Genomic DNA, 26,343 nt, shown 5'->3' with positions numbered 1-26,343 from the left:
CACAAGCATTCTGCAAGCTGAAAACGCTTGTGTTTTGCGGGAAAACGCATTACCCGTGGCAGGGAGTTTCGGAATTGCTGCCGACATTTCCGCAGCATTTCTGCAACGTAGGCACTTAGCCTAAGGGTATGTGCACACGGTGCGGATTCTGCTGCGGATCCGCAGCATTTCTGCAGCTGCAGGTCCGCAGCAGATTTAGGTGCGTTGTACAGTACCGTTGTTTTCAATGGTAAACTGGAAAACGCTGTGCACATGCTGCGGATTTTTTCGCATGGTTTTGCTGCGGTTTAAAATCCGCAGCATGTCAATTCTTTTGTCCAGAAATGCTGCGGTTTCACACCTCATCCATTATGAGGTGTAAAACCGCAGGACTAAAGTCCTGCGGTTTTCACTACATTACATAATCCGCAGAGGCAAAAAACTCCGTGTGCACGTAGCCTAAGGGTATCCTGTCATGTCTCCAAATGCCATTACCAGCACAGCTACTGGGAGAAAATGAACGTTACTCATCCCTGGAGCCACCAGCTTTCAGTCTTAGGCCGGGGTCACACTAACCGACGAGAAATACAGTCTGTATTTTATGGGCTTAATAAGGAGAAATGTTCCCTAAATAGTGATCCATATGTCATCCGTTGTCAAGGTGTGGCCGCGTATTTTGTGCATGTAAGCATCCGTATTTTTCACTTTGTAAGACGCACTTTTTTCCCCCAAAATTTGGGGGCGTCTTACAAAGCGTACATGCATTACTATAGGCCGTGATCAGGGGGCGTCCGGGTGTCCGGCGGTTGCTGGCCGGTGCTGCGGTTGTCTCCGGCGCTGCCCGGGGCCCTGCCGACATTGCGCGACAGGCCAGAGCCCCGGCATTTCCACGGTTCCTCTGTGTGTGCGGAGATTCTCGTAAAAAATGGCCGCCGGCGCATACGCAGGTGGGATCTCGGGACCCAGCTCTCGAGAGATGAGATTTCAGCGCATCGGAGACACCCGCAGCATCGGCCAGCAATCGCTGGACACCCGGAGAAACCTGGCAGCAGCACAAGACCCTGCAGCAGCACAAGACCCCCGCAGCAATGACACACATCGGAGCCCCCTCTCATCCCTGAATGAGGCCTCTTGAAGCTCATCAAGAGAATGCCAAGAGTGTGCAAAGCCGTTATCAAAGCAAAAGGTGGTTACTTTGAAGAACCTAGAATATAAGACATATTTTCAGTTGTTTCACACTTTTTTGTTAATTATATAATTCCACATGTGTTAATTCATAGTTTTGGGGAAGCAATTATAATTCATAATATGCAAATCTGACGATTATGAAATTATCAACAATTTTAATGCAAAGTGCACTGTAAAATAAATCACAACCGATGAAATAGAAATGAATGTAACAATAAATATAGCCATCCCTGAAAAAAGGACATATATGAAATGCTCCTATGCTGCTTTGTTAAACATGATTACATCATGTGAGCAAAAAGACATCATTATGGTAAATGTGCAAAAAAAAGTCAGAATAATCTGCAAAATTCACAGGGATGTGCAAAAAACACTATATAATCAGTAAACACCATAAAAATAGCGGTAAAAAAAAAAGCAAAAAAAATCCGCATTGCTTGCAAAGCGTGTGTTAAAATAGGGGAATATGAAGGAAATGCTCCTATGCTACTTTGTTAAACATGATTAAATCATGTGTGCAAATAAGCAACATTATGGTGAATGTGCAACAAAGAACTCAGAAAAGTCTACAAAGTTCACAAAAGTAAGTAGTGCAAAGCACGCTCTGTCTTCAATAAGCACCATAGAAATAGCTGTGCAAAAAAAGGGCAAGCAAGATAGTCTGCATTACTTACAAAGTGACGTGTGCATAAGTCTCTGGAGATTTGCATTAGATGTAAATATATATATATATATATATATTTACATTTAATAGAGTTCTACATAGCAGAATAGCCGCTAAATCAATTGCCGGCTTCTGTAAAATCATTCGCCTTTTCTGGGGGGGCTCGGGGCAGATTTGTAGCCAGGGGGGCCAAAAACAATGGTCTCAAGGCTATTAAAATCTGCCCTCATTCACCTGCTTTACCTATCTGGCTGCAATTTTGTCACGGGAGCCCATGCATTTTTTCCAACGAATTAACCCCTTAACTTAACACCTAGACGTCCCAAATTTTACACACAAATCATAATCTATTTATTAGTCAGGGCATATAAAAAAATACGTGAAATGAAATGGTTTACTGTATGTAAACTGTGTGTCATTTCATGTCGGGTTTTAGAATGATTTTACAGAAGCCGTCAAATGAATTAGCAGATATTCTGCTATGTAGAACTCTATGAAATGTAAATATATATATATATATATATATATATATATATATATATAATGCATGTCTCAATGACGTGTGTATATGTATATATATATATATATATGTATTTATATATTTTGTAACGTTTCACACTGTCTGTGGATGGGGGTTACTCACTTTGCAGGTCTTAGTGGTAAATACTGGCACATTCAGGGTTAAAACGAGTCCATTCGGTTTATTTGCTCCATAAACCTCACAGCAACAAAACACGGTTTCCAGCCTTCACAGCAGTCAAAAGCAACATGAACAGTCCTTAGCTGGGCTGTGTTCCCTCAGGCCCTGTTCACACACAGGCCAGGGCAATGTCCATAGCAGAGCTCTATCTGCAGCCGCAGACACAGGAAGGCTTCTCCCTCCTGAGAACACAGACCACTCTGTAGTGTCCCACCTGGACACATGGAAGTCTGTCCACACTCTGACAGACTCTCTCACATGTGCTAAACACCTCAATTACATAGCCCTGTAACCACACCCATAGGCGAGGTATGGATCACATGAGCTGGTCACATGGTCAGGACCTCACACAAATATTCAGGCAAAATGGGGTACAGTCCACACCCTGACCCAAAGGTGAGGCAATATGGGTAGCCAGACCCTCCCATCTCTCATAGCTACCCGCAACCCGGACCCAGTGCACTAAACGCCATATTAGTGCTCATGCACACTAACAACAAAATACTCCGGGTTGCATCGCAGGGAGCATCCATCCATGTGACATATACCTCCCATTAACCACGCGACCACCCGTCACATCACAATATATATATATATGTATTCTATGTGTATATATCTATTCTTTCGTTTCTTTATTAAACATGTCAGTGTGATTTTACTGTATAGCGCACTGAATTGCCGGCTTTGCTAAAAGACACCGGGTGCGTATTTCTCGCAAGTCACACATCTGGTCCGTGTGTAATGCGTATTTTTTGCGCGCTCATAGACTTGCATTGGTGTATTTCAGTCGGAATACGCTGACAATCACAACATGCTGCGATTGTCTCGGCCCGTAAAATACGGATGAGAAATATATGGCTGGTGGGAGCTGCCCCATAGAGAAACATTGGTCTGAGTGCAGTGCGTGGTTTTTACGCCTCTCACTCGTCCGTATTTATCTCTAGTGTGACCCCGGCCTTAGAGGCATTCCCAGAGTGATTACAGTCAGTACACAGTGAGCAACAGCTGTAAGCACGCCAGGGCACTTAGATTGGTATCTGTGTAGAGCGAGGTGTCAAAGTACCAGGCACCTCTCACATTGCCGCCTCTATGACTAAAAACCGGTGACTCCCAGGATGAATAAAGTTCATTTTCTCAAACTAGACACGCTTTCTGTAGAGCGGTCAGATAGCATTGTAGCACCTGCAGATTAACCCTATATCTGTAGGTTAATAACATTTGAGGACATGATAGGTTTTTTTTGTACATAATGAAGCATCTTTTGGAATATTGTAGGTTAGAAATAGCCCATTGTAGAGTGTCTACAGCTTTTATGCATACATATGTATCTCCATAAACCAAATAGACTATTTATCTAAAATTCTGCACCTTGTAGAAAGTCAGAATCTCACCCGGTAAAAGGTAAGAAGTTAACAGTTGTTCTTATTTTATAATAAAATTGTACTTGCACAATTTAATAGGATGCAAGTGAAAGCTTCAGTCAAGCACTTGACCTACTGAACCAATCCCCCCCCTCTGAGAAGGCCGAAGTTTTCTACCTGCTCGGCCTGTGTTACATGGAGCAACTTAAATTTCTCCAGGTGAGTGGGTGCTAAAAAACTTTATGTATCATATTCGTATAAAGCACGTATATACACATAGTATGGCATAGAGGAAGTATCAGTGGCCTTTATTGACCAGGTATCCAACTAAGCTCACTTTCTGCTCCATCACTGACTATTCTGGCCATGCAGTTGGATAGCAATATCACTGTCAAACTAAAATGGATGCAATCATTGAGGCAATACTGAGTATGGGGAGTCTGTAGAATTTATTTTGGGCACCCCATTATTAGGGATTGTGGGCAGTGGCATTTTGAACAGTACTATATATTTGTCTGTTATTATATTAATTTATTAGTTGTATTTTCTACAGTCCTCATCATGTTGTAATTTTAATTCAGCACCATGGACAGCAAGTTCCTTGTCATAGGGAATGCATCCTTTGAGATTTAGTTTTTCCAATAGGGTTTTTTTCTTTTAAAGTTAAAAGCTTTACTGTACAGCCTGGGTCAGTATAAATACGACTGATGGATATAATGGTAGTTATATTGAACTGACGGTGGCCTAGTAATACTGCAGGATAAAATGCTAAATACACAAACTTGCAACATGACATTGCCAGTGACTGGTGTTCTTCCATATGATGTGTTCGTTTTGGAGATTCTTTGGAAACAGTATTATAAGTGGAGTGCAATTATAATAGTGCTGCCACAGGGCATTAGTGATTTTGATTAAATGTACGCTGAAGTAGTAGTTACCTTAAATCAGGTCTGTCACTAGAACAAACATGGCCATCGAATGCCTCCACGTGTTCACGTTCATTAAACATTACCTCAGTGCTGGAATGTTTCTAGATTCTTTTTGTCCTTTAAAAAATGATTATTCTTCTAACATGTCAATCATGTTAAAGGGTTATCCAGCATTCAGCTACAAGTCTATAGTCGCTCGACGTGACTGTAGACTTTTGAACTCTCACATGAGGATTTTACGGTGCCGTCAACAAGAACGGGCGGTCGTGTGACCACAAGTATGCGATCTGCATATTTCTGCCTGCATTCCATCTTGACGTGTCTGGCCTCATTCAATACACTTGCATTGAGTGAGGCCACTGCCATCTAGCCAGCAGTTGACCGCACGTATGCAAATCACATACTTGCAGTCATATGCCCTCCTCTCCCAGTACTGGCCCTGGAGAATCTTCACAACACACAGTTTGCATGATCTGAGGATTTACAAGTCTGCAGTCACATAAGTAACGTCAGACTTGTCACCTAAGACTGGACAATCCTTTTACGTCGGTGGATCTACCTGCTTACAGTTGTGGCCAAAAGTATTGACACCCCTGCAATTCTGTCAGATAATAGTACATTTCTTCCTCACAATTTGGTTTCTCAAGTCCTCAGACAGTTCTTTGGTCTTCTTTCTTTTCTCCATGCTCAATGTGGTACACACAAGGACACAGGACAGAGGTTGAGTCAACTTTAATCCATGTCAACTGGCTGCAAGTGTGATTTAGTTATTGCCAACACCTGTTAGGTGCCACAGGTAAGTTACAGGTGCTGTTAATTACACAAATTAGAGAAGCATCACATGATTTTCCCGTCTCCCATGACGGCACCCATGAGAGAGGGGATCCGCCCAGTCAGGACAGGAACCCTACTGAAGATAAAAGGGCGGTACCTCTCCCTCGCTTCAGTTGGGTTTCCTGTCCTGACAGGGACCGTGTACTGAAGACGTACCTGCCCCTCACTCGTGCTGGCGTGGAAGAACAGGCAGGGTCCTGGGCGCCGTGCGTCGGGGGAGGGAAGCGCCGTCCGCGGGTCCCCCGGGGGCTCAGCGTCCGAGCGGGCGCAGGAGCAGCACGGCCTGGGGTCTTGAGGCTCTGCCGTGGCTGCCGCGCCGCCCTCTCCCCCTCTGCTGCATCCAGGAGCGTCAGGGAACGGCCACTTCCGGGTCGCGCTCCCCTGACGTCACACGCAGGGCATGCTGGGAGGGGGCGTGCCTGCGTGACGTCGGGAGGCGGCGCCAGCTATCCAAGATGGCGGCGCCCATAGCAAATAACGCCGGCTGGCGAAAGGAGATCCCGGCGGCATGGCGGGGGGGGAGGGGCTGTGAGGTAACCGGAGGAGGCCGAGAGTGCAGTAGATCTCCCTTACAAAAGGGGGATGACCACAGAAGACGCACTCATGCCCAAGACTTCATGATGGAAGTGGGGCAAGACGAGCAGCAGCGCCAGCAGCGCCAGCAGCAAGACCTCTCGCCAGATGCCAGGCCGAGCCGCCAACATACCAGGAGCAGTCACTCGAGTGGTGGGAGCGGCAGTCATAAACGCAATCGGCATGACTCTGAGACGTCCAGGAGAAACGTCACGAGTGCATCTGAGGAGCCTCCGAGATCGGTACCCCTGATTGACAGCGGTGATGAGTTATCTACGTGAATGTCACCCTTATGGTAACGGGGTTCCATTTTCTCTGTTTGATCACTAGGGGTCGAGGAAGGCCAGCAGCAAAACCAAAAATAGAGAATGCGCCCTATGTAAACACCTGCTGGCAGATCAGTGGCAGAAAGACCTCTGCGCTGACTGTATAAATAAAACTATACAGGAGGAGACCCCTGATTTGGTGACTAGCCTTAAACAGTTAATTCAACAGGAGGTGAAAGGTTCCCTAAAGGCAGCCCTTAAAAAGAAAGATAAAAGAGATTGTAGAAGAAGCTCCGATTCAGAGGCCTCGCCAAGGCAGAAGGGGCGGGATAGATCCTTGTCCCCCTCCACCTCCTCTTCCTCTACTCAGTCCTCAGAATCCTCCTCGGACAGCGATATAGGCGGCCGTCCATGTTTCCCAACAGAGGATGTGGAAAAACTGGTCAGAGCGATTAGGGCTACAATGGGCCTTAAAGAAGAAAAAGCTCCCAAATCATTAGAGGATGTAATGTTTGGAGGACTGGAGGAAAAACGAAAACGTACCTTCCCTGTAAATGATAAAATAAAAGCGCTAATTGACAGGGAATGGAAAAAACCGGAGAGGTCAGGGGGCTTACCTTCCGCATCAAAGAGGAGGTACCCTTTTGAGCAGAAGGATTCAGAAGCCTGGGAAAAAGTCCCAAAAATTGATGGGGCCGTAGCCAGAAAAAAGGTATCCCTACCATTAGAGGACTCTGGCGTGTTGAAAGACCCGCTTGACAAAAAAGCAGATGGTTTCCTGAAGCACATCTGGGAAGCTTCAGCAGGTGGATTGAAACCAGCGATAGCTGGTACCTGTACCGCTCGTGCCCTCATGGTCTGGCTGCAACAAATAGAGGACCAGATCAAGAATAGAGTTCCTAGGGACGAAATTCTGCCTAATTTGACACTGGTGCACGGAGCAGCGGCTTTCCTAGCAGATTCCTCTGCAGACTCCGCAAGATTGACAGCTAGGGCAGCAAGCCTGTCAAACGCGGCAAGACGAGCCCTGTGGCTTAAAGGGTGTCCCGGAGATTTACCATCAAAGCATAGGTTATGTTCCATTCCATGCGATGGCCAATTCCTCTTTGGGAAAAAACCAGAAGAGATTTTGGAACATGCGGGGGATAGGAAGAAAAGCTTTCCCCGATTTCCGGGAGAACCTAAAAAGCAGCCCTTTCGGAGGAGGAGATTTAACAGGGGTCGTCCCCCGGTAGATAGAAAAAGCTGCGACTTTAAAGAAAGAAGAGGATCGGGCTATATGTTTAAAGGGCCCTCCACTTCCTCCAAAAAATCTCCCCAATGACATTGGGCCGGAGGTAGGGGGAAGGCTTTCTCTCTTCCTTTCCGCCTGGGCAAATATCTCCCCCAGTACATGGGTCCTAAATATAATCAAGGACGGCTTAAAAATAAAATTCATCCGTCCGCCCAGGCATACCTTCATAATGACACCCAGAAGGAAAGCCCAAGAGCAACAGCTGGCCCTGGAGACGGAAGTCTTGGGACTAGTGAAAAAACAAGTCCTACGGGAAGTCCCAGTGCAAGAAGAAGGAAGGGGGTTCTACTCCCCCCTCTTCTTAATACAAAAACCAGACGGCTCTTGGAGAACCATTGTCAACCTGAGGAGACTCAATCAATGGGTAGACAATTGCTCCTTCAAAATGGAGTCAATCAACACGGCCACAAAAATCCTGTTCCAGCATTGCCTCATGGCAGTGATAGACTTAAAAGATGCCTACTATCACATCCCAATTCATCGGGAGTATCAAAAATATTTGAGAGTAGCGCTCTATGTCCAGGGGCAGGTGAAACACTACCAGTACGCAGCCCTTCCATTTGGCCTGTCTGCAGCCCCCAGAGTATTCACCAAAGTGATAGCCGAAGTAATGTCTTTTCTGCGTTCCAGGGACATAGTGATTGTCCCATACCTAGACGACTTTCTGGTAATAGGGAGGTCGGAGTCTCACTGCACACATCAAGTGAAGGAAGTGATAGCAATTCTAGTAGGACTAGGATGGATAGTAAACATCCCCAAGTCAAGGATAACCCCAGTAAAAGAGCAATCCTTCCTAGGGTTGATATTGGACTCCGAGCAACAACGCTGCCTCCTACCAGAGAGCAAAGTGACCAAGATAAGGGGCCTAGCTCGCACAGCAATACAAAGGCCAAATATGACACTGAGGAACCCAATACCCGCAGTAGCATGAGCGCAGTACCACTTAAGGCAACTACAGTGGGAAGTTCTGTCAGCACAGAAACAATTAAAAGGGCATTTAGAAGGCAAACTATGTCTCTCAGTGGCTGTAAGAGATTCCCTGCTCTGGTGGACTGTAGAAAAGAATCTAACAGCCGGTGTCCCGTGGCAAAAACCAGTCGAAGACATCATTACAACAGACGCGAGTGCCACAGGATGGGGAGCACACCTGAGATCCCACTCAATACAGGGGACCTGGTCCTCGCTAGAAAAGGATCACGGTTCAAATGTAAAAGAACTATGGGCAGTGGAAAAAGCCGTGAAACATTCCCTTCCCTTACTTCGGGGCCGCCACACCCGGGTCATGACGGACAATCAAGCAGTAGTAGCCTACATCAATCACCAAGGGGGAACGAGATCTCGGGGCCTCATGCAAATATCAGATCTACTCTTCCAGCTAGCAGAACAACATCTGTTATCCATCACAGTACTGCACATAAAGGGGGCAGAAAATATACAGGCAGACTTCCTGAGTCGCAGGCACCTAAGACAAGGGGAATGGTCCCTAAACCCCCAAGTCTTCCAACAAATAGTTCAGGCCTGGGGCAAACCAGAAATAGACCTGTTCGCTACCGCACCCAACCGGAAGGTCAGGAAGTTCTGCTCAGTAAACCCAAGGGAAAACCCCTTCGCAGTAGATGCCCTACAAATACCCTGGAAGTTCATCCTGGCCTATGCATTTCCCCCGATAACAATGATCCCAGTAGTGGTCAGGAAAATCAGGGAGGATCGAGCGAGAATAATTCTTATAGCTCCGTTTTGGCCGAGAAGGCCTTGGTTCTCCCTTCTGAGGCTTATGTCAGTGACAGATCCATGGATACTACCGGAGATTCCAGACCTGCTCTCCCAGGGACCAGTGGTCCACTCTCAGGTGAAGGGCTTCCATCTAGCAGCCTGGAATTTGAGAGGGCGCTACTGAGTCGCCAGGGATTCTCTCCAGGGTTAGTCTCCACCCTGTTGAAAAGTAGGAAACCTATAACATCCCAAATCTACGGTAGAACGTGGAAAAAGTTCCTAGACTTCCTGGGGGAACCCTTGGGGGATGTAGTGCCTTTGGGACCTATCCTAGAGTTCTTACAGTCGGGGCTACAACTGGGGTTAGCCATTAACACACTCAAAGTTCAAGTCTCAGCTTTGGGGGCCCTATATAACTGCAACTTAGCAGCCAATAGGTGGGTGTCCCGATTCATAAAGTCCTGTGGCAGGTCAAGGCCGGTCATTATCCTAAAGATACCACCCTGGGACCTCAACCTAGTCTTAGAGGCCTTAACCAAAGACCCCTTTGAACCACTACTAGAACTGTCACCAAAGCTACTTACGCTTAAAACTGTCTTACTGGTAGCCTTAACATCAGCCCGAAGAGTCAGCGACCTTCAAGCTCTGTCTATATGTCCTCCATATACACAGATCTTGGATGACCGAGTGGTTCTAAGACCAGACCCGGCCTATCTCCCCAAGGTAGTCCAAAAGTTTCATAGGACTCAGGAGATCTCCTTGCCATTGTTCTGTAACAATCCTAGAAACCCTGGGGAGCAAAAGTTCCATACATTAGATGTAAGACGAGCCATATTACAATATATGTCAGTAACTAGTCAGTGGAGGAAAGATCAGTCCCTTTTTGTAGCCTTTCAGGGTAGTAGAAAAGGGCACGGGGTAGCTAAGAGTACCATTGCCAGATAGATCAGGGAGGCCATTATGTTATCCTACTCCGCAAGTGGCGCTCCGGTTCCAGAAGGCATCAAGGCTCACTCCACCAGAGCCGTGGCTACCTCCTGGGCAGAGAAGGCTGAGGTATCAATTGAACAAATTTGTAAAGCCGCTACTTGGTCCTCACCTTCCACCTTTTTTAAGCACTACCGACTTGATCTGTCTTCCTCTACTGACCTAACCTTTGGTAGAAGGGTGCTGCAAGCGGTGGTCCCTCCCTAAGGTGTCTTATTCTACAAAAGTCTCTCATGTGTGCCGTCGTGGGAGACGGGAAAACACCAAGGTTACTTACCGGTAGCTGGTTTTTCCGGAGCCCATGACGGCACTTGTATATTCCCCCCCTTTTCACTCCTTTGGTGTGCACTATAGTTTGGGTGTTTTTTTAGTTAGATATAATGTGGTGATAGTTTTACCATGTGTACTAACCCGGGGGGGCCTCTCATGCTCTGTAAACCAACTGAAGCGAGGGAGAGGTACCGCCCTTTTATCTTCAGTAGGGTTCCTGTCCTGACTGGGCGGATCCCCTCTCTCATGTGTGCCGTCATGGGCTCCGGAAAAACTGGCTACCGGTAAGTAACCTTGGTGTTTTTGAACAGTGCCAATACTTTTGTCCACCCTCTTTTTTATGTTTGGTGTGGAATTATATCCAATTTGGCTTTAGGACAATTCTTTTTGTGTTTTTTCATTTAAGACAAATTAAATGAAGATAATAATACCAAAGAATTTGTGTTTGCAATCATTTTCAGGATGAAACTGAGTATTATCTGACAGAATTGCAGGGGTGTCAATACTTTTGGCCACAACTGTATATTTTCACTAAATGGAGGCCCAATGCTATCGCATCGGGAGGGTACAGTGCTCTGCACGCGGGATTTCCGTTACAAACAGAGAGATATACTCACATTCCGACGGCCCCCGATCTCCTCTCCACGCTCCCGGCATCTTCCGGTCCCAGTAATGCTTAGCGCGAAGGACCAGAGATGACGTCAATCTCGCGAGAGCGCGAAGTCGTCAGCGGTCTTTCCCACAAAGCATTACTGGGACCGGAAGATGCCGGGCGCGTGGTGAGAGGAGGGAAAGAGTCCGGGGGCCGTCGGAAGGTGAGTATATCACTATTTTTTATTTTAATTCTATTTTTTACAGGTTTATGGTACCCAGGGACCAGAGGAGAGTCTCCTCTCCTCCAGACCCTGGGTACCATCTGCACATTGAGGGCTGTGCCGATCATCTCCCGGCTGCGTTGCCGCTGTTTGATCTCCCGATGGTAGCGGTGGCATGCTTCGTTCGAATTCCGCGCCAATTCACGGCCGGACTGCGCCTGTCGCTAATTGGTCGCGACCAATCAGCGATGTGGGATTTCCGTTACAGACAGACAGACAGAATTAGACGATTATATAGTAGATAGTATCACATATTGCCTATTATCACTTATCTGTATCATTTTATTGATGCTGACTGTTCATAATATGTAAAGCTGTCTTATACATATCCATTATATCTTCTGCAATGAACGCTGCATATTTTCTAGGCTCTTGAGGCTTTGACCAGTGCAGTGAAGAATCGCTCTGGTTATTGCGATGCCTATTATCAACGAGGACTCTGCCGAATGCATCTCCAACAAGCAAACTGTGTACAGGATTTCAATAAAACCCTTGAGATAAACCCAGAACATTTTCAGGTTCATAATTACTGTATATTGATTCAAGCTAAAAATATAATATATTTTCCATAGAATAAATAGCAGAAGAGGGGAGTTAAATTCATTTGAGGGTATGGATTGATCATATTGTAGTGGTGTGCATGATCCGCACGAGTGTAAGTATAGGGGGTGCACAGGTTGCAGTCACGCTTGGGCCTAGAAGTCTGAAGGGGGTCCAAAAGGTCTCTGCCTCATATGATGAGACAGCAGCATAAATTAACTGTAAAGATGAGGATGTTAACGATTTTTGTAATCGGTGCTCTGGAGCCTCAAGAAATATTAATTTGTGAAGAACCGGATTTACTATCTAAGTAATATGAATGGAGCACATCGGTTGATATCGGGCATGTTGTATTTCTTTTGTATCCGTATGTTGCAGGTGTGTTTGTACGAAGACTTTTGTATGTGGGTACAGTATGTTCATCTGCTGTTAAGTGTGGGGCACAGCTGTTCATATTCATCCTGCACTCCCTACCATAATAATTTGCTTTTTAATGCAGGCCTATTTGTGCCGAGCAGTTTTCTATGGATTTAGAAAGAGATATTCCAAAGCCATCATGAATTGCAATTCTGCAATCAAAGTACAGCCAGGCAGCGTAAGAGCTTATCTCTACAGAGGAGCGTTAAAGTACTACATTAAGGTGAGATGCTTTATCTCTGGAACAGCCTTTTAACTACTCTAAAATGCCTGAAGCTTGTCTCTGTAAGTAATTGTCACTCAAGGGGGTTTTATTTCATCTCTGCAGTTTGCTAGCATATATACTACGGGCTGTGTTCTTTGAGAAAATTTGAGCTTTGTTGATCACTGTCAATCAATAGGTTTTTTTCTAAAGAATTAAAATTTCAGTAGTGATATACGAGTATCACTGGCTGTACTGTAGATGCAAAGCCAGAAATCACATAATCAAGGCTACTATATATTTTAAAAACAAATCTCCCTTACGTGCACTGATGCCGAATATGCACAATCAAAAGCAAACCCTGGCAGAGATATTTTGGGAGTATTGTTTTTTTTGTACACCTTTCAATAAAACGAAAGCTACAGTTACTATTCAGAAATCATCAAACTATACTACATCCTATAAAGTCCAAGGTAAGCTCTACTGTGTCTTGGTCTCAATAGAGCTTAGTCTCAGTTCACACTGGCATTCTGTGTTCCGTTTTTCTGTTGTATTATAGAAACTGAAAGACAGGAACTCATTCTGGAAACTGACCCGTCACATAATGGAACACATAGAGCATACCGCAATATACTTTATGGCGTCATCACAGTTAAAGGTGTTATCCATGACTTTTTGTTTTTTTTTTGCTGTGGGACTAAGAACTTATTGGCAAGTAGTTGCTAGCTGCCTGTACTTCCCTGCAACGATTTGTCACTCAAAACGGTCATGGACCACTCCTGCCAGGGATTCTTTTGTTTCTGGTGATGTCACGTAAACACAGCAGATCCTTCTCTTCCACTCTGTTATGTTGCAGGGCCGTCACGGCCGATGTCATGCGCATTGACAACCGGCTCCCCACTACCTAACTGCGGACAGCCAGCTGTCAATCAGAATGACATTGGCAATAACACCCACTCTACAGAGCAGAACGGAAGAGAAAGAGCTGCTCTGTTGTGGTGAGGCCAAGGGAAGCTGGAGAATCACTGCCTGAACTGGAACAAATCATCGCAGGGCAGAACAGGCAGGTAGTCAGGAACTACCTACTGGTAAGTTCTTAGCCCAATGGAAAAAACCCTTTTTTAAGTGTATACTTTACAACAACCAACTGAAAATGAACTTAATAATATTGATTATCTTGGGTAGGTGGTAAGTGATATTGGACAGCAAATGAACCATTCAGTTCTTGAGGATGTTTTAGTTGTTGACTTTTCACTTCTGAAACCACTTGCAATGGCTTTGCGAGTATCAAAACTTGACTATGGACCTAAGAAGAAAGGTGGCCTGGTCTGATCTGAGGTTTCCGAGGACGCACATTCAGTTATTAGTGAGCGACCAAGTCCTGCCCCGGAGGCCCCCCATCCTCACAGTGCCCCATATGCCAGTAAGGGCAGTAATGCCCTGATGGCGGCCCTGCCTGTCCACACACTCAATAATTCCCACTCCAACCATGGCTAAGAGGACAAAGACCTGTCTAAGGACACCAGGGACAAAATTGTAGACCTGCACAAGGCTGGAATGGGCTACAGGACAATAGGAAAGCAAGCAACACTATATATATATATATATATATATATATATGTATATATATATATATATATATATATATATATATTCAGAAGAAAGAGACAGCACTCCAGTATTTTCAAAAATACAAAAGGGACTTTAATAGCCCTGGTGGTTAGCTGCTAGAGGGGATCTCTCCGAGGTTACCGCAGTTCAGCCCGGCTGGGACCGGAGCCTCACTGACCGGAGGTAACCTCGATGAAGTCACCCCCAGTCATTGAGGCTGTGCTCACAGCTGTTCATTCCCAAGTGGTTCTCAGCTGTTTATCCCCCAGACATGGATTACAGCGTGGGACAGAACGACGGACGGGTATGGTTTATTGTTTTTCCTTAATTTTAGTTTTATTACAGGAGATCGAGGGCTTCGGTGGATTTAGGCGAGGTCGTAAGTATGGTTTAATTAAGATTATTAAAGGAGTCTGAGTCAGTCTTTCAATTAAAGGACTATTTTCTGGGTGTCTGTGTTTTTCTTACAATGTGACTATGGGTTAGTAATGGGGGTGTCTTACTGATGCCTCTCCACCTTGGGGCTTGATGTCACCTGACAATACAAAGGTGACATCAACCCCCCCCCCCCCGACTATCACCCCACTTTCTACCACTACAGGGCAAGTGGGAAGAGCTGGGCAAAGTGCCAGAATTGGCACATCTAATAGATGTGCCTTTTCTGGGCAGATGCTGGCTGCTATTTTTAGGCTGGGGGGGCAGTATCTGGCTGGTTAGCAAAAATACAGGGGAACCCATGCCGTTTTTTTTAATTAATTACAGCACAGTAGCGGCTGATGAATACTCCAATCTGCCGCTCTTGCTCTCACTGTTGTTAGCGGCTGCAGGTGTCAGATGATGGGAGCAGTAGTCCTATCAGCTGACAGCAGTGACCGGAGGTAAGCTTTATAACTCCGATCACAGATGAGAGCTCACTTTGTCTTTTAACAGCGTGGGAACCTCGACTCTCTGACCGGCGGGGATAATTTCACCGCCGATCAGAAGCAGTGTTTACCGCGCTGCCATGCACATTACAGCATGACAGACACCCGGTGTTTGGGTAGCTGAACCCGAACATTAACACAGACATCCTGGTGAAGTCCGTGTTTGGTGTCCGTGCCCGAACAGTAGGTGTTTGGTACGGGCGCCGAACTTTACTGTTCGGGTTCGCCCATCTCTCTCTCTCTCTACGGAAAGTATTCAGACCCCTTTAAATTTTTCACTCTGTTTCATTGCAGCCATTTGGTAAATTCAAAAAAGTTCATTTTTTTTCTCATTAATGTACACTGCACACCATCTTGACTGAAAAAAAAAACAGAAATGTAGAAATATTTGCAAATGTATTAAAAATTAAAAACTGAAATATCACATGGTCATAAGTATTCAGACTCTGCTCAGGACTGGGTATAAGCACCCTTTTGAGCTAGTACAGCCATGAGTCTACTTGGGAATTATGCAACAAGTTTTTCACACCTGGATTTGGGGATCCTCTGCCATTCTTCCTTGCAGATCCTCTCCAGTTCCGTCAGGCTGGATTATGGTTGTATGATTTTTATATAATTAATTTGCATTTTATTGCATGAAATATATATTTGATACAATAGAAAAACAGAACTTAACCACTTTTCGACATCGGGCGTAATAGTACGCACATGTCGGGCTTCCCCTATTTGGTGCGGGCTCGCACCTTTCCGAGCACATGACAGCTGATCTGTACAGCTGACGTGTACCGGCAACAGCCACGGGTGGAATCACGATCCTCCCGTAGCTGTTAACAATCCCTGACAGCGGCATTTAACTTACCAGCCTTTACCGGCATCTAGCTTACCAGAAGCGCATTGTAAATCCCGCCCATCGGTGACCCCGTCACATGATCGCGGGTCACCGATGGGTTGGCAGACCTCTATGGATGTCATTGCCAGAATACTATGAGCGCCATCCTGGGGTCGGGATAGAGCAAGTGGGAAGTTGTCCACCTTATCTCTACCCCAGGGTGTGGTCTTAATAGCTTATATAGTCGGCGTTCTGAAACATTCAGTGATCAGTGGGTCTGGGGCCGGCAGCGCCAGAGAAGTGGTTTTGTGTTGAACTATATACTAAACCCGGTTGTTATATCCTGAGCTGGCAGATCCCCGCAGCTGCAGAGACTCTATACCATTTTGTTTTGCCTGAAAGGCCGTGTTTATTGTCACTTCACACTAATTTATGCCGCATGGATAATAAACCTGTTGAAGATTTAAAGAGACAGTGTACCTGTGTCTACCTCCGTGTGCAGCCACTTGAGCAGGTATACCACTATATACATATATATATATATATATATATATCTTTAGAAAAGAAAAATAGTTTATTAAAGAAGAGAAGGATTTACTAGCATATGTCACAGGAGGATTTTGTTGTGGACGGGACACCGTTACTCGATATATAATCAATATTTTGTCCATTCCATTCCAGGCATATAAATTGGCAATTCAGGACTTAACAAAAGCAGCAGAGTTGGATCCATTTTGCTCTCTTGTGTATTACAATAGAGGAGTTTGTTTTCATCAGATCAAGATGTATGAAGAGGTAGGATGATGAGAGCCTGGATTAGAGAACTGTTAAGCAAGGCACGTGTGTCTATTGATAGAAAGCAGCCGCCTCACACACTTGGTATACATGGCAAAAATAGATGTTTGAGCAGTGGCTGCAAGAGTAAAAAACAGATGTTAATACTGATGTGGGAGATCCAATGCAAGCACAAGAAGGAGATATAAACCTTCACGTCATACAGCTTTAGATGATCAAGTCACATTAGGAAATGGCAAAAACAGAGAAAAATATTCAGCCTACCGTACATCAGTGTTCATATAGTCCATAAGCGGTCTGATGCCAGGAGATGTCCAGTGCGGTTCAACTGGCGCTATAAATCCAAATCCAAAGGAAAAAAGAGGGGGTCTCCAGCACCAAAATTAGTTACACGTTATGACTAAGCACATGTAATATCTGTCTGAAATGCGTAAGATAGCCTTGCCTGTCATGGTGACTTATTAATATGATTTTAAAACCTTCCTAATAAATGTGAGTTTTATCTTTTTTCACTAATTTTGGTGCTGGAGACCCTCTCTTTTTTCCTTTGGAGTCACATTAGGAAATGGTTCACTGTGGCCACCTACAAACAGAGATAGCACTCATACGAGAAAACCTGACATCTGAATGAGCCCTAATATTGAGATTGCAAGCAGTGCAATTTGATTTTTTACCAATCACTTCATTACTGGATTTTCCTCTCTATTGCAGCCTTTTTTTTTTTGTAAAATATGACCCGCATTATAAAGGTTAGCAAAGTCTTGATTTGATTCTCATAAGTATGCATCGCAAATCTGATTTCTGCAGCATCATGAAGACACTACAGGATTCTAGGAGTCAGAGTGCAGGTCATATGGGACAAACAAAAAGACCGGACCGGAACGGAGTGAATAATGATTTATCTTTATTATTTATTTTACAATATTTATATTACTATTAAAGGATAGGACAACATTTTTTTTGGGGGGGATGCCAATTTAAGATTTAAAAGTCCCCGTTGTAACCTAAATCGATAAAAACAATGTACTCCGTCAAACTGAGCTCACGTTATGATGTTGGTACAGTATGCTGGAAAATATTTTGGTTGCTGTTTTATCCTTGCTGTATAACTTCGCAGGCATTGAAGGATTACGGTATTGTTCTTCTCCTTGGAGGGTGGAAGGAAGTTGATGTGAAGGTTCTTGTGAATCGTGGATTACTGTACCTTGAACTACATGACTATGCCAATGCACTAGAGGTATCAAAATCCTACATCATTCATGAAACATACAAGAAACTTATTGATGTACCTATTACATCTAGTTTAGTGACTTTTATTGGAATTTTTGGATCATATGTTCATTGATCCATATCTACTCATTACAACTAGCCAAGAGTCTTTTATTCTGGACAACTTATGCCAAAATTGCAGACAACCTACATATTTTACTGTCAAAATATATCACAATAATAAACTGTAAAAGTCATAGATAATACATGTCTATAGCTCAGTGTACTCATATGTGCTCATTACCAGCAGATATCGGTGAGCTGTAAAATGCTGATAAATATAGTTAATGACGTCCTCGACTCCCACCAGCCTCCATAAAATCACTGACACAGCTACATTTTTTGTCAGACAGTGAATGGTTGGCAGCTCTGTCATGAGTAGACACTGATAATAATAGTATAATAATGATAGAAAATATTGAAGACTAAGGGTATGTGCACATGTTGCGGATTCTGCTGCATATTTACTGCGGATTTTCTACAGTTTTTGTCCGGATTTCCTCTGCGTTTTTACGCCTGCGGATTCCTATAATGGAAGAGGTGTAAAAATGCAGCGGAATCCGCACAAAGAATTGACATGCTGCGGATTCAAACCTGCAGCAAATCTGCACGGGAAAATCCGCAGCATGTGCACAGCGTTTTTTATTTTACATTGAAAATAATGGTACTGTACACCGCAGGAGAATCTGCTGCGGAGCCGCAGGGCCAAATCCGCTGCGGGTTTGCAGCAGAATCCGCAACGTGTGCACATACCCTTAGGGGTTGATTCATCAAGCTCCTTTTTTTTTTTTTCCAGAAAACTGACATAAAAATGTCAAAAATGGAGTTGCAAAAAAAAATTAGCAAGTTTTGGCACTGTTATACCACCTCCTCTAACTTTTTGAAATGTGACAGAGCTTAGAAGAAGAGGGCATGGTCCTATAAATCACCCCAAATGATAGCATAAATGATGATAGCATAAATGTATTATTTTTTACTTTAATGAATGGGTAGCTGAAAGATGTACAGAGTTCATTAAAGGGAAATTGTCAGTAGAAAATGACCTATTGCTTAAATCAAGTTTTTGTGTTAAATATATTTTTAAAACATTTTTTGCAATCTGTTTTTTTTTTCTTTTATATAACTATCGTTATTAAAAAAAAAAAGAAAAAAAAAAATCTAATACAATTGACATGCTGACCAATGGGGCTTTTTTAGACTCAGGCTTCCTTTTTTTGTCAGTAAGAGTTTTCAGCAGTCTCCTTATGTAAATGTAACGCTGGTGGGCGTGGACCCACTGCGCCACTGGCCAGGCTTACCTTAGAGTAGCTTGACTAAGTGTCTACCGGATATTCACTAGGGCCCCTGATGGTGAGGATAGGTTGGGTCGCCAGTAGACATCAGGTACCACTTCAGGGCAGTCCCTGGGATTGCAGCAGCTGACCAGAGGGTCAGAGATGTGGGTATGGTTACACATGGGCGAGACAAAAGTGAGGTCAGACGGTCCGAGGACGGGGTAGGCTGCACAGGTTCAGGATTCGTAGCCGAGGTCAGAAGCGAAGAGATCAGGATAAATGAGAAGGCCAGCCTGGTCGATAACAGGTGATAAAAAAACAGGACTACACAATACAGGGAACTAGAGACTGAGCAACTAAGAACCTAAGTTCAGGTGAAGAATGAAGGGTGGAGTCGCCTGATGTTTCACCTGCTGGCAGGTAATAGGCCGGGAAAGCAAATCTCTGCAGGAGAGAATAGATACAATTCCTGCCGAGTTCATCTGCTCCCCCTATGGCTCACAAACAGAAGAGCTGGAAGATCTCACAAGGCAGCTAGGACAGGTGGACAGGTACTGGGTGGAGCGGAGTGAAACACGCGGTGAGTAAAGCAGCGCTTAGAAGGTGTGCGAGTGGCCAGCGTAATACCATATCATCAGAGGCAGGATTATGGTGACAGATACAGCTGATAACACAGGAGCCACCAGTCACAATAGGCCATGACGCAGCAAACCCTGCTCCCCCTCCCTTCACAGTGATCTTTGTACACGCTCATTAGACTCTTCAGTACGAAAGATAGGGTCAGAGTCTTAGGATTGTGGCTTTATTAATGTGGTGTTTCCTGAAACGACAAGAAGTTAGAGTAAAAAATAAAAGCCGCAGTGACCAGTGGATAAATTGCTAAATTTTTCTTTTTTTTTCTTTTTAATACATTACCAAAGATTTTTAAAAATTTATTTAAGATAGAAGTCTAATTTCTTCATTAGGTATTTTTTTGGTTATAGATTCCCTTTATGAGGCACACTCCTCTTAATATATTTTTCTCATTTTGCTGCTCTTGATGAATATTTTAATCTCACATAATCCCACAATTATGTATTTTTACAATACACTTATTAGTCATATCACCACAGAGCTGATGTTCTTTGTGCTCATACATTATGTGCATCAGATCCAATCATCAGATGACCTGGAGTGAGAAGAGCGCATCCATGAGGATATGATAAAAAGTTATATTTCAAATACTGTATATACTCGAGTATAAGCCGACCAGAGTGTATACTCGTGTATAAGCCGAGTCACCTAATTTTACCACAAACAACTGGGAAAACTTATTGACTTGAGTATAAGCCGGGTATGCATTGTCCCCTCATTCCCATCCTGGTCTGCCCGGCCTCCTCATCCCTATCCTTGTTTGCATGGCTCTTCATCCCTATCCTTGTATGCATGGCTCCTCATTCCTATCCTGGTATGCATTGTTCGTCATCCCTATCCTTGTATGCGTGACTCTTCATCCCTATCCTGGTATGCATGGCTCCTCATCCCTATCTTGGTATGCATGGCCCCTCGTCCCTATCTTGGTATGCATGGTTCCTCATCCTTATCCTTGCATGCGTGGCACTTCATCCCTATCCTGGTTTGCATGGCTCCTCATCCCTATCCTGGTATGCATGGTCTCCTCATCCCTATCCTGGTATGCATGGCCCATTCTCCCTTGAGAAAGCCACTTGGGCAGTGGCGATACGCGTGGGGTTTGCTCCCCCCACCACTCCAACTCGCACACACACCTTGCACTTTATTTTCTGGTGCATTACCAGGTCTGCAGGGGTCTTTGACTATCTTGGCCCCCAGGTCTTCTCTTCTTCTTTGGTAATGTATGATGGTCTCTGCATTTATTCAGACCACTTCAGGGAGATTAGGGCCTTTTTTACATTTGTCTGGTGCTGTGAATAGCCACATTCTCTTTTTTGTACATCTCTTTGCATTTTTTGCACATTTTATTCTTTGTACATGCATATTGCCAGGACTGAAGCATTTTTTACTCTATATAGTTCGTGTGCTCTTCTATATGCTAATATATATTTGGCCTTTATATGTGGGGTTGTTGTTGTGGAGGGAATACATATCATTATCATATGATATGACGTGTTTATGCTCTTGCATTTTTGATTGATTTTATGGATCAGTGTTGCATCATGTGTGTTCCTTTTTCTGTCTAATAAAGATTTTTTGATTTATATACTCATTATTTGGGTGGTGTTCCCTTCTTATGGGCAAGTTGCTTTTCTCTCTTCACTTCAAGTTTTTCCCAATAACATGCCCTAGGTGAACCCCCTTTTGACATCCTTTTATTATAGTCAGCTGTGCCCTCCTTACCTGTTTTTTCCAATTGGTCTGCATGGCCACCTCAGCACTATCCTGGTATGCGTAGCACTTCTTCCCTATACTGGTCTGCATGGCTCCTCATCCCTATCCTGTTATGCATGGTCTCCTCATCCCTATCCTGGTATGCATGGTCTCCTCATCCTTATCCTGGTATGCATGGTCTCCTCATCCCTATCCTGGTATGCATGGTCTCCTCATCCCTATCCTGGTATGCATGACCACCTCATCACTATCCTGGTATGCGTAGCACTTCTTCCCTATACTGGTCTGCATGGCTCCTCATCCTTATCCTGGTATGTATGGTCTCCTTATCCCTATCCTGGTATGCATAGCCCTGCGCTCCCTCGCAGCATCTTGTTCCGGTTCCAGCAGCTGCATCGGCCGGGCTATAACGCGTGCCACTACTTAAGTGAATGAATATTCACTGCCCTCCACGCCCATGGGAATGGAGAGAAGTGAATATTCATTTATTTTAAGTAGCGGGCACACGTGATCAGCCCACCACTGCAGGAAGCCGTCGGCTGCGGCTGACACTGCGCGTTATTACAGAGAAATGAATATTCACTGCAACGGACATAGGCTTTAGTCACATCAGCCAGCTCCTGCCTCCTGTGATCCGCTGCCACTCCCCCTCCGTCTTCTGAGACCCTCACGCAAGTATAAGCCGAGAGGAGCGTTTGCAGCACAAAAAAATGTGCTCAAATACTCGGCTTATACTCGAGTATATACGGTATACACAATTATAAATACAATCACAAAAACATTAGGAAATAGTGATAAAAAATACTTTTTATAAACAAATGACAACTCTATTTTAATAAGGCTCTTACCCTAATAACATCTGTTTTTCTTTTGTAACAGGATTTTAAAGCTGTGGCCTTGAAGACTCCTGCTGATGAGAAGATCCATCAGGTTCTAGGAAACTGTCATCACAGGTATTTCTGTCAAGCCAAAATTCAGAGGATGAGGAGCAAAGAAGTTCTTATGTCACAAATTGTTTTATAGTGTTACTCTCCTTTGTTTCATTTGACTCATTTTTATATGTAGCTACAGTGCACTAGAAACCAAGTGATTGATGGTGTACTCAAGGGCTCATGTGATTTATGTGATATGAATCTGGACATGGCAAATTACACCTCAACTCCTGTCACCACCATCAATTAATGGCACTATCCATTAAGATTGCAGCAAGACAAATCTTTCATCTGTTCACTCGCTTAAAGATGACCTATCTTGAGCCGAAACATTGCCACCTTTTCACATGGGCCAATAAAGACACTATTTTTTTTTGCAAAGAATTTTTTTTAAGTGCTGCCAACTATTTATCTTTCTTGCCTTTTTATGTACTTCAGGATGGTGGGTTGCAGAATATGGTTGGGCATTTGCATCTGCACTTTTGTTTGTGCAGCTTTATTCTCTTGTAGCTCTACCATAGGTTCCAGAGATATGGACCTTTTTAGTTAGTGGTAATTTTTACCGTCTTCACCGAGAGAACGTGACTTACAGGATCCTCAAGGGTGTGTCTTTAGTCTACTCTGCATTATTACTTTGTGAATAAACCCCTTTGATAAAGACCATAAAAATAAAAACTGAATAAAAACGCCCATATCTTTGGAACCGTATGGTGGATTTTTATTTAAAAAAAAGACCCAATTACTCAGGGGAGTATCTGGAATAAACGAAGAATGAAAAGTGGCCACTTTTGACCTGGTGACAGGTTTTCTTTAAAAGGTAATGCTGCAAAAAGGTCCTGTGTAAAAGGTGAAACAAAGTGAAGCAGCGCTGCTGATTAAAGCAACCAGCTTTTAAAGGTTAGAATATAGAATAGTTTATTTTTATTGATTGGCTTGTGCAACACTTATTTCTTCCTTTACTCTTTTTTCATCTAAAAAGGCACAAGTTTTTATATAATAAACCATTTAGGCATATTATATGGTGTTACACTGGCACATAAATGGAAAGATTCCCCTCAGCGCATGTGTTACAAGTGTGTTATGCCACCCTGGAGATCTGGTGGTAGAATATCAATGTGTATTGTGAATAGCAGATCTTCCATTTAGCTTGTGTGTTTGGATCCCATATTAAATTAATCTGGTTTCCTTTGGTGCTGAAGAGGTTAACAACTTTTCTATGCTGATCAGAAACATGCAGCTTCATTTCAACTGCTCCTGAGCTGATCGTTAACTCTTCTTATAAAACCTTGGCAGACCCTCTTTGTCTTGCCAGTGAAAGCATTGCTTCCTTGATCTTAGGAGACGCTGTGCTGAATAGGAGTTTTTTGTAGCTATTGGAGATTCATCTTCCTGTGCTGTATACTGTGTGCTTAAGCTAAGTGTTTTGGAGAGAAGTTGTTGTAGAAGTGTTCTGTAGTACGTATGTGTTTATCTCCTGGTCCCTGTTCCCGTTTAGTGTATTCCTCCCTGTCCCTATCCTCCTCCCTATTGTTGGTTTGTGCTTTTATATGATAGAGGATTTCTGTTATCCCTGTTTTGTCTTTTGTGTCTTGTTCACATTACATTTCTGTCCCAGGCTCCATGAGGTGGGGGAGGGGACAAACCAGGGATTAACATGAGCGTAGTGAGGTCAGAGACTCTGGGCTTTCTACCGTCAAGAGTACCTTCAGGACAGGGATAGTTAAAATCCTAGTTCCAGGGACAGTTTGAGACCCCCCTCTCCTACCTAAGACTGTCAGAGCGTGTCAGGATGTCTTATTACTATATAAGAAAGGATTCTTTACAGCTAGAGTGAAACCCTCCACTTCCCCTCTTCCAGGTTACGGCAGTATGAAGAAGCTGTGCAGGCATTTTGTCAAGTGTTACAAATAAACCCTCTGACTTCTGAGGGCTACATAGGCCGTGGAAATGCGTACATGGAGTATGGGCATAAAAAGGGCATTAGGCGTGCTCAGGCGGACTTTGTGAAGGCCCTTCACTTGAAACCCACATGTATTGCAGCAAGGATCTGTCTGGGATATAATTTGCAGGTGAGAACTAAATCTCTTTGTATTAAGGTCCATCATGGATTTCTATAGATCAGGTCCATCTGTATCTACATGTTGTGGTAGATTAATTCGTTATTTAGCCCTAAACGCAAGACTGGCTAATGCCTCTTAACAAATTTGTCACACCTTTTGGGATGTCCATGCATTAGAAAATGAAATCATTCCAAATTTTGTGTTTACATTTGTTTTTTTTATGTAAGTTATAGTAAATGTATTATGCTTTGGTTGGCCATACTGATTTGATAAGCTCAATCCATTTTTTTTTTATAGAAGACTGTCGGCACAGAATACAAAGTCTGTAATTTTTCTGTAAACAAGTTGTGTGTTGATTTAACAACTTTTTATAATCATAGCTACTGTTTCTTGCAATCCTAGAAATACTACACAAAAAATGTAGTTAATTTAGACATTAATTTGAACATGATAAATGGATGAGGAACAGTGATCAAATACCATTAGGTGAGTTTTGTAAAGTGTAACATTTACCTTTTTTTTTTTTCTTTTTGTTAATATTGTCTATTCCCCACAGGTTGTGTATATACATTTTTAAACTATTTTTTCCCTTACCTCTAGCAATTTCCAGGATAAATTATTCACTTTTAGTGCAGTGCATGAAACACAACAATGTCGCAGAACATCCGTTGCTTCAGCAGCAGCATTATCAGCATTAGGCTTCAGCAGGAGCATTATCATTATCAGGCTTCAGCAGGGAGCATTATCATCACTAGGCATCAGCAGGAGTATTTTCATCATCAGGCTTCAGCAGCAACATTATCATCATCAGGCTTCAGCAGCAACATTATCATCATCAGGCTTCAGCAGCAACATTATCATCATCAGGCTTCAGCAGCAACATTATCATCATCAGGCTTCAGCAGCAACATTATCATCATCAGGCTTCAGCAGCAACATTATCATCATCAGGCTTCAGCAGCAACATTATCATCATCAGTCTTCAGCAGGAACATCATCATCAGCGTTCAGCAGGAGTATTGTCATCATCATGTTCAGCAGAATCATTATCACCATTAGGCCTCAGCAGGAGCATTATCATCATCAGGCTTCAGCAGGATCGTTATCACCATTAGGCTTCAGCAGGAGCATTATCATCATCAGGCTTCAGCAGGAGCATTATCATCATCAGGCTTCAGCAGGAGCATTATCATCAGGCTTCAGCAGGAGCATTATCAGCAATCAGCAGGAGCATTATCATCATCAGGCTTCAGCAGGATCATTATCACCATTAGGCTTCAGCAGGAGCATTATCATCATCAGGCTTCAGCAGGAGCATTATCAGCAATAGGCCTCAGCAGGAGTGTTATCATCATCAGGCTTCAGCAGGATCATTATCACCATTAGGCTTCAGCAGGAGAATTATCATCATCAGGCTTCAGCAGGAGTATTGTCATCATTAGGGTTGTTCCAATGTTGTCAGGCGCAAATAATGTCAGACTTTTGCCCATAAGTCCCTCAGTAATGCAGAAA

At 43.8% G+C, this 26,343-nt stretch overlaps 1 protein-coding gene across 2 annotated transcripts in view; it reads left to right on the top strand.

Annotated features, from left to right (window-relative positions):
• Positions 1–26,343, top strand: part of TTC6 (tetratricopeptide repeat domain 6) — a 226,777-nt gene that overhangs the window by 157,096 nt on the left and 43,338 nt on the right. For both annotated transcript variants that reach the window (XM_073554184.1, XM_073554183.1), the window contains exons 22-28: positions 3,992–4,111; positions 12,002–12,151; positions 12,673–12,813; positions 16,837–16,950; positions 18,068–18,187; positions 22,719–22,792; positions 24,630–24,840. In XM_073554184.1, the coding sequence (XP_073410285.1) occupies positions 3,992–4,111; positions 12,002–12,151; positions 12,673–12,813; positions 16,837–16,950; positions 18,068–18,187; positions 22,719–22,792; positions 24,630–24,840 (930 nt within the window). The remainder of the gene's footprint in view (positions 1–3,991; positions 4,112–12,001; positions 12,152–12,672; positions 12,814–16,836; positions 16,951–18,067; positions 18,188–22,718; positions 22,793–24,629; positions 24,841–26,343) is intronic.

Source organism: Dendrobates tinctorius, unplaced genomic scaffold (genome assembly GCF_039654945.1).
Source record: "Dendrobates tinctorius isolate UK_male_01 unplaced genomic scaffold, ASM3965494v1 ptg000208l, whole genome shotgun sequence".
NCBI lineage: Eukaryota > Metazoa > Chordata > Amphibia > Anura > Dendrobatidae > Dendrobates > Dendrobates tinctorius.
The sequence above is the reverse complement of the archived record's forward strand: the minus strand, read 5'-3'. Positions and strand labels throughout refer to the sequence as shown.